The sequence below is a fragment of the Ammospiza caudacuta genome, chromosome 5 (assembly GCF_027887145.1).
Source record: "Ammospiza caudacuta isolate bAmmCau1 chromosome 5, bAmmCau1.pri, whole genome shotgun sequence".
Lineage (NCBI taxonomy): Eukaryota > Metazoa > Chordata > Aves > Passeriformes > Passerellidae > Ammospiza > Ammospiza caudacuta.
In genome coordinates this window covers 13,029,279-13,043,016 of record NC_080597.1, presented here as the reverse complement: position 1 = coordinate 13,043,016, position 13,738 = coordinate 13,029,279, and the positions used below count along the sequence as shown (strand labels likewise).

At 40.7% G+C, this 13,738-nt stretch overlaps 1 protein-coding gene across 1 annotated transcript in view; it reads left to right on the top strand.

Annotated features, from left to right (window-relative positions):
• Positions 1 to 7,870, top strand: part of PTN (pleiotrophin) — an 80,358-nt gene extending 72,488 nt beyond the window's left edge. Inside the window, exon 5 of the mRNA XM_058804839.1 lies at positions 1,172 to 7,870. Coding sequence (XP_058660822.1) covers positions 1,172 to 1,224 — 53 coding nt within the window. The 3' untranslated portion in view covers positions 1,225 to 7,870. The remainder of the gene's footprint in view (positions 1 to 1,171) is intronic.
• The last annotated feature ends 5,868 nt before the right edge of the window (positions 7,871 to 13,738 follow it).

Below are 13,738 nucleotides of genomic sequence, written 5' to 3'. Positions count from 1 at the left end.
GACATAAGAGTACCTAATCCTCTTAATTAGTTTTAATTTCCAAGGTCCCTCTGTGAATTTCCTTTACCTGTCGAACACCGCGCTACCCTAGAGTACAGCGAAAACTACTGCAGTTGGTAGCACAACACACAAATTTTCACTTGTGACTTCCCATCCTTCCCTTATGAATCCCAAATTAATTAGAGAAGCAGGTGCTCCTTTTTCCTTTGCTCATCCCATCAGTCTCAGCTGGCTGGACAGGCCCTGCTCCCAGGGCCTCAGGCCTATGGTAAAAGCAAGGTAATCCTGACGATGGGGAGAAAATGACAAGGAGGACTCTGTAATATCAGAAGGTTAATTAATTACTTTATTATATTATTTTATACTATATTATACTACATTTAAACTGAATCTGCACAAGCACTCAACTGCCCAGAATCTCATGACTCTCTGCTGACCGACAGTCTGGACACACACTTGGCCCTCATCGGCCAAGGAAACAAAACTCCATCACTCTGGGTAAACAATCTCCATATTGCATTCTACTTTGGCACAACACAGGAGCAGCAAATGAGATAAGAATTGTTTGGATCATTCTTTTTTCTGCTTCTTTTACTGCTTCAGAGGTTGTGAATCCCACACAGGCCGTGCTCCCGAGCGCACATAGGTGTCTGTCCCAGGGGAACGGGGAAAGGTTGGCAGTGGAGGAGCTGGAGAAACAAGAGAGCTTTTTCCTCCTGCTCTGGAGCTGCTCACACATTCAGAGAAAGCCAAAGGCTCACAATGAGACAGAAAGGAAGCAGGGGAAGGGTATATGTGTGGGTAGTGTGTGCAGTGCTTTCTTCCAGCTCTCCACTGAGCCGTGACCCGGTTTCTCCAGGAGATGCCTGCTGTTTTCTTATTTTCCAAGCAAGTTCCTGAGACAATGCTTTGCATGCCAAACAGGGTCAGCCATCAGATAGGGAGGGTTCTGAACAGAACATGCAACTCCCTCTCCATCTTGTCTACTGCCTCGACCTTTCCTGTTATTTTTCTTCTTTTCCTTCTCTTTTCCCTTTCTTTGTTCAAAGTGAGGAGACAATTCTTATGTGCATGAAGAAAAAAAAAAAGGGAAACTTCCACAGATGCTAAATGAAATTTATTGCAGTGCTTGCTAGACGCTAATTTTTTTATTGTTTTTATATCTTGACAGAATCCAAGAAGAAGAAAAAGGAAGGCAAGAAACAAGAGAAGATGCTGGATTAATGGAGTCAACTCGGGCAATGTGAGAAAGGGACATCAGCAAACATGATCAGTTAACAGTTTCATTTATACCTAGGCATCTTATCCTAAAATTATTTATAGCTTAATGGTACCATAGAAGGAAAAAAGCAAACACAGAAAAAAATCCTTTTTTTTTTTATATTACTTTAGCATTTTTAATGTATAACCCTAACAACAATTTTTAGAGGCCTGTAATAAAGGACTCCAAACTCATTTAGAAAAGTATGTCTATTGTATATTGAAAATGTAGAGGTTTTTAATTTTTTTTTTTCTAGAGTCTTGCCATAGGTCTCAGTCTGGTAATCAGTGCATGCAAACAGAACCTGAGCCTGTGTGGGGCTCTGCTGAAGCCAGTGGTACCCTGTGTGAACATAGCACTCTGGCTACATGCATTTCTATTTAAGATTAGGACTTTATATCTTAAAAATTGAGGCCTGTTTCTTAATATCTCATTACATCTGCATAACTGTATGAAACTGTTTGTTTAAGGAAAGGATGGGGGCATTTTGTTGAGTATTTACAAGTATACGATTTTCTTGGATGTGTGCTTAACGTTCATTCCAAAATGTCACCATCTACAGGTAAAAACCAGTAACACTCCTTTCCTCATCCATATTTTGAATGTTGGCAGTAAATCTAAAATCTTTCAACAACTGGACATAAAAGAGTCCTAATTTTTCATTATTTTCTAGCAATGATTTTTCAAAGTGGAATGATGACAAAACTTTTCACTTTTCAGCATATCAGTGTTGGTGGATGGTGTGGTCCATTTCACCTATCAAAGCTGAAAAATGCTGTATTTTATTTGTTAATTTTGACAGAAGGGTGAAAATAATTTTCATAAAAGATCTAGTTGAAATTGTTGTGATTCTGCCTAACCCAGCTCTGTTTTGTATCAGTGGCAATATTCCTGTTAATCTTAATTATAGCTGGTTAAAAAATAGTATGTCTGGTGGTAAATAAAAGGAGAAATCAGTTTGAAAACCACCAGAGGTAGTTCATATATTTGACCAAAAAAGGGACAAATTATGGGACTTGAAACCAATAGGAATGAAATAATTTTTCGTTTATCTTTCAGTAAAACAAAAGGGAAATACAAAAACAGTATCTTTTGCTTTCTTACATTTTTATATAAGCAAAAGACTTGGGAAAAGCTCAGTCAACATAAAATTAGTTGTGATTTTTGTAATATAGTCTGCAGGGGGAAAAAAGAGAAAAATTGCAACCAGCTGTTTTTCAGTTTGTTCAGTTTTACCTAATTAAAATGATTCTGAATCCTGTGTGAAGTCACAAAGTAGAAAAAGGATCTGACAAATGGCTGGTCTGTCTCAAAGTAAAGGGTTGTTTAATGAACTGACAACAAGCAGACCAAAATTTTTAGAGGAAAACATAAGGGATTTCATTACCCAGGTTAAGTTCAAAATTATTGCTTTGGACTTTTAAATCTTAAAATTCAGCAGCAAGAAATAAGCTTTGCCATTTGTGTGGGCTGCAGGCTGGTCAAGAGGAACAGACTCCCCTGTACTCCTGCATGGTACCCACTGACTTCAGTGAAGCTGCAGCAGGCTGTGTTCACCTGAGTAAATCACATTTCTCTCTTGGGATTAGCTTGTAGACAAGCAGAGAGTCTTTTTCTTTCCATACTAACATCACTCCCCTTTATTTTGAGAAAGAATTGTAACAATTGTAGAGCTTGCCCTCTTTTTTTCTCACGCAGAGGGTACAGCTGATCTGGACTCACGGTGAGGCAACTCCTTCCGTTCCCAAACACTCCTGAAGCCTCCTAGCCAGGGCTGCACATAGCTTAAGGTAGACTAGCCTCACAATTCTTTCCCAGACTCCTTGGGTGTGTTTTGCAGTCTGTGTTGATGTCATTGTTATTTTGACCATGCTGTTAGACATACCTGAGTCTGTGGGATAGTTAAAAATGTCCCCCACACGTGGTGGAGGTGCAGTGACCAAATCTAAAATCATAAAGGCTCATATTTAGGTGGTTCTGGGTGCTATTTGGTTTGTTCATGGTCTAATCAGGTCTACCTGTGCTTGTGCCTCAGACTTAAGCTAATGGTTTGGTAGGTCTGGTTGAAAGCAAAGGGAGAAGGAAACTTTTTTTCACTCACCAAAGGTTTGTCTGTCTACATGCTGCATCAGTTCACTTGAAGTGGCTCAACTTTGAGTGCCAACACTGTTGCACCATTGTCTCACACTGGTTAATCTAGTCCATGTTTCACAGGGAGCTGGCAGGAATTGGGAATGATGTTGAGACCAACACTTTGATTGTCGTTTAACAAAATTTAGATCTGACTTCTTATTTCCACCTCCGTGAGTATAAAGAAAATAAATTCCCCTGTGTTTCCTGTGATGCCTCATGGTCCTTTCGTTTAACTGCCCATCTGGCTTGTTAAAGGAACATTCCTAATAGATTTTGAAGCAAGCTAGTCAGGTTCCTGTGGTGGCATAGGGCCTTCATGGAGAGAGTTTACAGAAAACAAAGAAACAAAATAAAAAATATCATGTTAGGACCAGAAGAAAATTCAGCAAAGGGTGTGAAATAGGAGAACATTTCTTATGCACAATCCGCATATGTTCAGATCTATATTGGCATCCTATTGTTGACAGCAATTAGAGTAATAGTTCATAAATTTAGAATGAAGAAAATTTCCAATAAGCCAGAACAAAACATTAACTGGAAAGTCCAGCTATGCAGGAGATGATAAAGTAATTTATGGCAGAACACAGAGGAAGATTGAATGGGTCAGTCAGGTCAGCTCTGAAAGGAGGCTCCCAGTACCTGGAAGGAGCCCTTGTTTCACTAGTGACGTTATCAGGAAAGCAAAAGGCAAGATTCTGAACAAAACCTCTTCCCACTCATCCTGATAATTTTCTACTTCAGTCATTCTGAAACTTCCCCATATTTGCTTTCTAATCTTCTGCCCTCCCTGCTTTGGGAGGACAGGCTGGTCTGACAGTGCTGTGGGAGCAGCTACTTGAGATGAAAAACGTGTTTACCCTCTTGGTGCTATCCTATTACAATGAAAAATTACTTAGCATAGATGTGTTGCTTACCTAGTTTAACGGACAGAAATTTGTTTCATGAATGTCCCTCTCAAGGAGTGGTTTGCATCTTCATTTGCTACAGCTGTAATGGAGTATGGGGAGGTGATAAAAAAACCCCAAATGACAGCCTTATTCTGAGTGCTCAGATCTATTATAAAAGAGATGGGTGAGTTGCTGAACATCAGCTGTGGATGAATCTGCATCCAGATTCTGGATTCCAGTGAGTCTAAACCTGAATATATTTGGGTATATCTCCCTTCTCTTTCTCTAACTAAGCTGAGGCAATGCTGCTTTCAGCTAGGCGTGTCTATATCTTGATTTAAAACAGTATTTGAGGATTGGGACATTTTCTGACTTAGACATGTCTTCTGACAGAAATGCCCAGGTCAGCCTGGCCTATTTAACAGTCTGTTAAGTGCAGCAAAACTTCTGGACAAGGCTCCAGGAAGGGAAAATGTTTGTTGTAAATGCAGGTAGATACAAAATTGTAATTTACTGATTTTCATCTTCTAATTCCATAATGACATTCTGGGCTGAACTGCTTTTCAAAGGAGAAAAGTTAGAAGAAATGAAAGAATAACAATTATAAAATGTATAAACAGGCAGCTTTGGAGAGTTGGTTAAGAGACAGGAAATCAGGAGCATTTTATACAAATTTCTGTTGCCTGTTCCTTGCATGCAAAAGGCAGAACTACAGGTTGGCACATTTGTTTTTATGCTTTCCTTGATTTGTGCCTTAGTAAAAACAAATCAAATGTAAAGTGTTACAGAGAAGTAAAGTCCCACTTCAGCCTCAAAAGAAAGTGTTCAAGTGGAGACAAAGTCAAAAGAAGACAACAGTATACAGGCTAATGTCAATGCTGAGGGTGGGACAATAACCTAATTTTCCCTCAAGTCTAGGAACTGCAGCAACATTAACAATGTAAACTCACTACTTTTGTAAAGCAATATATTGGTGAGGTGGACACCATTTTGATATCCCACAGCAGTGGGATTTCATGTCTCCACATGAAAAATGTCTCGCAAATCATCCTGAGGAGAAACAGTACGTCAGTGGGGATGGGTGTCTTGTATTCTGTCCATTTTAATTCTCTAGGACAGCACTTCTCTGAAGTTGAGACTGAGTTCTCTCCTTTGCTGCGGCAGATTATACCTGTTGCCTGCCTTCCCACACTTAGTCATAACTTTGATAGCATTTATTCTGTCAATTCTGCTAAGACACTCCTCAGTAAAACTTCTGGGGATGTTGATGATCTCTCCTCATCCTTGAGACTATATTCTTCATTTCTTCCTGGATTGTTGCAAAACAGCCCCAGGAAGCCCATACCACAAATTTTCTCCAACTGTGTCCTTCTGAAATTAAAAGACACAAAAGTAAAAGTAGCAACTTTTTAATCACTGTATGACAATGAACAAGGAAGTATGATAATGAGCACAGAGAGTCCCTGGATTTGCTGGGAGGATGGATTGCTGGTAAAACTTTCCTCATAACTTGACCTTGTTGTGGCTTCCCAGGGGACAGAAATGATCAAATGATCATCTCAAAAATTAGAGACATTGATGCAGGAGTGTCTGTCTTCAAACAAAAAAGCACAAAATCCAGAAAACCACTTCAACTAGCTAAATAGTGGCAAGCAGCGGTATCCTTTACTACTATCCTCTTTTATCACCAAATTATTGTGGTGCATAGAGTTTCAGGGATAGTGAAAGATTTGCCTGAGCAGGTGTGGAGCAAGGAGAGAGCCTCTTCCCCCCATGGTGTTTGCATTTGGAGAAGATGTAGGTAGTCTCATTCATAGCAGCATCAAACTTTGCTTTTGGATCAAAACTAAACAATGCTGAAATCAAATAATTTTCCTAATGGCCTCTTTCTGCCACTCTTCACAAATGGCTGTCTGTTTTGTGGCCTCATCACTCTGAACTGAGCAAGAATCTGGGAAAGCATGAGAATTCAGCTACGTTCAACTATTATTTTCTCATTGGTGGGGTTTTACAATCCTTTAGCCCTTTCTGCAGTTTGCCATTTAAATTTTGATGTCATGGAGTCCCAGATGGCTAAAGAAATCTGTAAGTATCTCCTAGCCTTTAAACCACTTGGCTTTGAGTGAGTTGTATATGTAAAAGCTGTGCCTACAGATTTGAGTCCTTTCTTAAATAAACAGTGATAACAAAAAAAAAAAAAAAAAAAAACAAAAAAACAAAACCACAAACCAACAAAAAACCCACAACAAAACTGAAAACGTCCAGGGAGTGGATTTATTGATGAGTTGAAAATGGAGGTGTACAAGTATTCCCATTGTGTTGAAAGTTAAAGACTGTACAAAACCTGTAACCCTGAAGGCAGTGATGGAAAGCTAGGAAAATGAGAAGCCTCTACAGGGCTGTTTTACCCACAGCCAATTTCGTTCAATTAATTTTGCTGTTTGAACTCCCTTCTCTATTCCATCTGGCAACAAGACATTATTTAGCTTTTCTTATTAGATCATTCATTGCACTCCCCATGTTAGAATCATGTATTTCATCTAGACTTTTATAGCTGGAGGAAATGGCTGTGACAGTCCAGAGTGTGTTGTGGCTGCTGAGGTGGCCTGAAGCAGAGACAGGCTGCAGCTTGGAGCCAGAATCCACCTAACGCAGATGTCAGCATCAGACACAAAAGCTCTCTAAATACATACACACTGCACATATATATATACACACTATATGTACATTCATACATGGGAGAAAACTCTGGAAAGGTGCATGCATAACTCTAAATGTGAATCACAACTGGTGCTGCCACATTTTCGGGCTGTGGTTGAAAAGAAAGAGCTTTTTGTCCTGTGCTGTTGTTTAAGTGAGGATACACGAGTAGGATGAAGACCTAGATTTCTTCCCACTTGCCAGCACTTCAGTTTAAGGATAGCTGTGTCCAAGGGAAATGCAAAACACATGCCAGTGTAATGGCCAAAAGGACTTAATGTCACAGTGATGTTCTCTTCTGTCACACCAAGTACACACAAGGGCTTTGTTCAAAGTGGACGAACTGCTTCATTTAAGTGTGAACTTATACACACAGACAGGAAAAGTATTTTTCTCTGCCAATAAAAAGTGAGGAAAATGGGTAAAATAAGATGGAAAAATAAAAGTAAGAGAGAAATCATATTAATTCTTGTAGTTTGAGTGGTAAACTGAAAGGAGAAATGAAAGTCAAAATAACAAAGCCTGAATATCATATTCAATGGATTTCTAATTCTGTATATATCTATTAAACCAGTGCTATATGATATCTTCTTATGGGTTACTTTCTTTTCCTGTTCCTTTTCCTTTTTTTTCCAGTTTGTATATTGATTTTGTAAGCTAGCAGTGTGATACCTTTTCAATTTTTTAAAACTTGTATGAAAGCCATATATCCATATTGTAGAATGAAAGCATTAATCCTGTAACATCCCTTGATGTTTCCCTTAGCTCTGTGGGATTTTGGGGGGCTCTAGTGAATGTATATGTTTACCAATTGTATCAGCGTAATTTACTTGCTCTTAGTGGCGATAAAGAATTAAATAAACTAATACACAGACACATGGTGTTCTCATTTGGTTGTGGAAACTGTTTCTGGAGTTTCTTAAAATAATTCTAAATATTTAATGGTATCTCTTTATTAGTTTTTGTTCGCTGTAGGTGTGGCTTGTCACACAAACGATCTGTAAATTCAGAAAAAGTTTTAGTCTGTAAAAGAGGTCTGCCAGAAAGTGAATCTAGTGGGAAACATTTCTTTGGTTTGTGCCCACTAAAGCCTGTCTGTCCCAATTTCCTGGCACTTTTCAGTTCTTTTAAGCAGCTTGTTTCAGTATACAGTTATTTCAACCTGTGTGATAGTGACACAATGATGGCTTACAGATGAAGAGTTTGATTTATTTAAAAATTATGCTATCAGGTAAGCAGTGGTAAACCCTCATTCCCAGATTTGTCATGCTCAGCTGTTTTACTTTAATAGTCACTTTAATATGTGTTGGTGTGTGTTTGTTGAGAGGTGATTAAGACTCAAGAGTAGAACAAAGAAGCCACATTCCAATTTCTCTGGGTGTTTTTTTCTGTGTCCAACTATTAGTTAAAATCTTAGAATAATTAATTAATTACTCCATGAAAACTATTCCATCAGTCACTGCCAAAAGAGGGACATGCTTCCCATTTTTTACAAGACAAGGAGATTGATATAGGCTTCTAAAATTGTTTGGAAGAAAATTAAGTATTGTAAGTGTGTCAAGTCATGGTTAGCTTCCCTAAGCTCCATCATGCTGGAGACACAGTTCTGGATTTCTCATGTCCTCCCCACCTCTGTCCTCAGGTACTGACTGAGCTGTGAACATGGAACAGAGCTTTTACACCCGTTCTTTTTGGTTGGGTTGCTTTCCTGGTCTTAGCACCTTTTTGGTTTGTTATGTGTGGAGTGGATGAGTGGAGAGGACTTCATGCAGAGACCCAAGTTCTGCTCCACTTTTTGCTCCAAGCTTTTGGGAATGGTGCTTCAGTAGGTGGGTCTGGATGGAAGGAGGACCGCCAGAGGTGAGTGGGGTGAGATGTCTGCAGGCAAGTATCTGCTAGCAGCACAAAGCCTCCTTGAGGCCTTTAAGACCCCAGAGCTAATCTGGTGCACTACCACAGCCGAAGTTCAAAGCCTTTTTGCACTTCATCATCCCTCTGTCCTTGCACAGGATAGACTTGTAATTAAAACTCAAATGCCTGATAGTCGCCCTCACACAGACACAGAGACGCACTCACTTCATCCCTTGCCTTGTAGATGATGCAGCAGCACCTGATTTTCACTGAGAACAGGGAATTTGCAAAATGAACTCCTCATGTTCAGGATGAAATCTTCTCACAAAGTAGTAATCCAGGTTTTTGTCCATTATTATCTTTAATGGTGATATGGGAACTTGCCTACATGAGATTGTCTCTATTTTTCTTAGTTAGCTAGTACTAATTGTCTCCAGTGAAACCCAAATGGAAGGAAAAAAAACCCTGTAATCTTGTAGTAAAGCACAATTCTGTTGTAAAATCTTCACTGGGAGCATTTCTGAAGAAAGATTATTACATTTTTGGTCAAATGAGTTTTGACATTAAATACAAATACGCATACACACAGAGACTATCTTTTACAGAAAAATATCTCCATCTTTACTGGGTACCCCAAGTTACAGAAGGCTTTGTTGCTACACAGTCATCACTGAAATTATTGTCTCCATTGGCAAAGAATGTTTTTTGTTTGTGTTTATTTAGTCTCTGCTTTCTTAGTTAACACTTTTCGTTTGCTGCTTTACACCATTTCTACCACAGGAGCAAAAGATGAAATCTTGGATCTGAAAAGGTCAGTAAAAATTTTTTTTTTGTTCTGCTCAGTACATAAAACCTTGCAATACCAAAACACACCCAAAAAATCTGTCTTGAAAAGATTGTTTTCAATTAATCAACAACTATTTAAGAGTTTTTATTACTGGTGTTTATTACTGGAATTTCTGGAGGCAGAGTAAGAGAAAAGTGTTTAATGTTGGGAATGCAGGAAAAGTAAAGATCTTTCCGTAATGATAATTAACTTGCATCCCCTTGCATTTTGAGATACAGATTTTTTCCCCCCAGTATACAATTTTAAAACCCTACTATTCCTAATAAAAGCATTCTGCACCAGTATAATTATGTGGGGGCTTTCTGGCTGAAAGCTTTTTTTATTCCATTGATTTTTAAAATTTTTATGACTCATTACAATTCACTAGAGATGCTCATGGAATCTAGATGTTCAAGCTTGGTCAAGTGCACTGGGTGCTGCTCCAGGGTGCACAGTGGGGCTCAGCAGGGTGTAGTGGCTGCCTGGGGATGTGCTTGATGCAGTAGGAATCTCCAACTGGAAGGATGATCCAGCTTCCAATTCCTCCTCAAAGCATTTATGGTGGAGGTAGTAGCCAAAGAGATGTAACACAAGGCAATATTATCCCTATTGTTGTTTTCCCCTTCCTTTGTCTTCATTTCTTTCTTGCTTGTTTGCTTTCTTCCTTTCCTCCATTTTTTCCTTGGGCTTAGGACTCACACTGCTGACCTGGAATTCAGGGTTGAAGTGATTACCTGAGAAGAAACCTGTCCATGATGTCTGCAATCACATGGAGTCACTGTTGTAAATAGTCTTAAAACTTCTGTGGGGCTAGAAGATATGGGAAGAAATTCTGGGTTGAAATAGTTTTGAAAAGGGGGAATAGAATCCCTGGTGTAAAAATCAACGCAACAGAGAACTGGGTACATGTGTTAGAAAATGACACAAGAAAGGACACAGACTGGGGCACCGAAGAAACCTGTCCCAAAATAGGTTTGCCTGGGTGGTTGCTGCAACTGGCTGCAAGGTAAGCCAAGTATATCTGACATATAAAAATATATAGATCATATATAAATATATATATACACACATATATTTAGTATATCTGACAAGATATACTAATAAGAATTTATGTTGAATTCAGGACCTGATTTTGGATGTATTCCAAATGTGAACTGGCCCATTTTCAGCATGGGGAAATGTGTTGAGACTCATGATATAATATGCAAAGATCCTAAAATATGTAATATCTCAGTCCTGTAACAATTTACATGAGTGCAGTGCACGTAGTCCTACTGACTCAACAGGACACTTCCCAGTGGCAAAAGGGGTGGCAAGAGCAGGTCTCCATTTGTCCTTAGCTGGGAATGAAGTGCCATGTTTGTTCTCTTTGCTGCTGTTCTCCTTTGCTGACAGGGGTCCATCACACCCCCTGTATAACTGAGTGTCTCAGAGACAAAACATGCACTCCCTCTGATAAACACTGTTTGGTAAGTAGCTGAATTTGAACTGGGCCTGGGTTATCACAATTGCTGCTGGCTGCCTTATCAGGAGAGCTCCCTAAATAAGCTACTGCTCTATCTGCTCACATGCAAAGGAAAAAGACCAGTCAATTTTCTTTCAGTGCAGGGTGCCCTGCAACCTTTCACATAAGGGTCACAATAAACTGGTACAACAGAGTAAGAAAAAGGCAATGGAAAAGGCAGCTACCTTCCTACTTTGCAGCATTTATGCTACAGGTCTCTAGAGACTTCATCAAGGGAGATGAAAAACAGTCTAATCTTAAATCCAGAAAATTATTTTACTTGCTGTTGTTGTTAGCAGCAATTACAACAACGATGTAACAGCCACTATTGTGATTTATGCTGCAGTTTAGTGATACACTCTCAGTCAACACCTTTGATTCAGAGGCTTTCATGCAGTTTGGCAGTGCTCAGCACCCACCACCCCGGTGTGTGGGGGCAGAGGTTAATCTCAGAGGCTGTCCCTAAGATCCCTCTGTAGTCAATGGAGCACGACAAGTCCATTCAGAAGGGGATTCAGACTAGAGGGCTAGTTTAGCAAATCTGAAAGATGGCACAAAGGGCCTCTTTCCCTGCTAGATGCTGAGGGAGCTTAGGGAAATGAAGTGTATGAGGCTGACTGGAGTTTTGCTTGGTAGTTTCCCCTTCCAATAAGGTTGCAAGCTGCTGCACTGGAAGGCAGCACTTCAAAAGTGTTTAGGAATTTAAAAACTGAAGTGTCTTAATAGCTCTGAATACAGGGACCCAAATATGTATAAGACAAGTGGACTACAGCTGTGCATTACAGCAGTGAGTGAATTTATCTGAAGTCCCACTGCCAGATGGAAGGACTGCCCACACAGCACAGCTGAGAGTGGGACAGAGGTGACAGGAGAGCTCACTGCCTCCTCCCTGGTGTTGGTATGGAGAGGAGGGGAGACAAAGTCCCTGCTTTTGTTCCCTTTGCCCCAGCTGAGGGAGGCTGAGCAGTGCCCCTGGTGAGCTCCAGGCACTCTGTGTCACACACAGCAGGTGCCAGGGCAGCTCCTGTCCCGGGGAATGCGCGGCTGGGCCTGGATACCCCGCTCCTTTCACGGCCCTGCTGGGAACCAGGGCAAAGCCACATTTCTCAACAGCAGGCCAAGAATTCCTGGAAACAAGAGAGCACAGGAAGGGGCCATGGAGTGAGAATGGGGATGGTTTGGGAATAGCTCTGCAGGACCACTCCTAATCTGGCTTTTCCCGCTGACAGATTTAGGGCTTTGTCCCACAAGGGATCAGCATCTCCTGAGAGGCCTCAAACCAGCACCTGAACTGCTTTTCTCTGTCTAAACCTCATCTGGACACCTTTTAAATTCTTCAGTTGCAAGGGGCTACATAAACTTAACCACAATTATCCTGGCACCCACAGGCCCCTCTTGTGCACAGCCCAGTTCCTCACTTGCTCTGTGTTTGAGGCGGGTGAGCTGTCGCCAGCCCGATGCTCTTCCCCCTGCTCCCATATCAGCAGCTGCACTGACAGGAGCCCTCAGCCAAGTGCCTGGCGTGTGGGAGCCTCTGGCAGCACAAAATCACATATTTAGCTCTCTGTGCCAGTGCCAGCTGGGAGGTGTGAACGCCAGAGAGAGCAGGCCTGGGGCTGCAGCTGGCTGGCCGTGCTATTGATCCAGAGGGTCAGCCAGTGTCAGAGAGCCTTGGAAAAACAGAATCAAGCACAGAGAACCAGAGAATCATTGAGGCTAGAAAAGACCTTTTATATCATCAAATCCAACTGTTTAATCTGGAAATGCCACATCCATGAGTTGGAGCAGAAGACTTGGGGGTCTGAATTTGCCTTGTGCTTTTAATACTTAGAGTAGGTTTATGAAAAAGAGAGAGGGTGACTTTTGATACAGGCAGATAGTGATAGGTCAAGTGGGAATGATTCTAAACTAAAAGAAGCTGCCTTTAGACGTGCAAAGACACTTTGTACATATCCATGGAAAAAGAAACAACTGTATGTGTAAGAATCATATTTTTTGTATTGCCAACCAGCATGTAATTTAGGAACTACTAAACTGACATTCCTACAAGTCACAACTTTCTATTCACAAGAAAGTCTGGCATTGAACCACAGCCATGCTGTGGGAACAGAGCTGGACAGTTCATGGATGTGATGGTCATTTTCAGTCATTCCATGCCAGTGACAAAGAAGGGATAGCCACTATCTACACCAGAAAGTCAGCTTGAACTATGTGAGAAAAGGACAAAATGAGAAATTATGACTAAATAGAGGATAAGACAAAGGTAGCAGGTTCACAGTGAAGTGTGCAAAGAATACAAGCCACACGTAAACTGAACTTTTAAGCTTTGTTTACAGTTTGGAGGAGGTCTTGCCTGGCAAGTTGGAGAGATGACAGGATAAGTTTTCTTCCTACGTGTGTCTACTGCTTGCAGTGCACACCCTGGCTTCTTGCCAGGAAAAGAGAAGGCTTTTTTTCCTAGTCTGCCAGGTAGGCTTGCAAAACAGCACTCACAAAGTCAGGCAGACTGTGGCTCAAAGCAGTCAACAGCTCTGCATTGAGAGGTTCCAAAGGGCAGGAGGATGGATTGCAGGTAC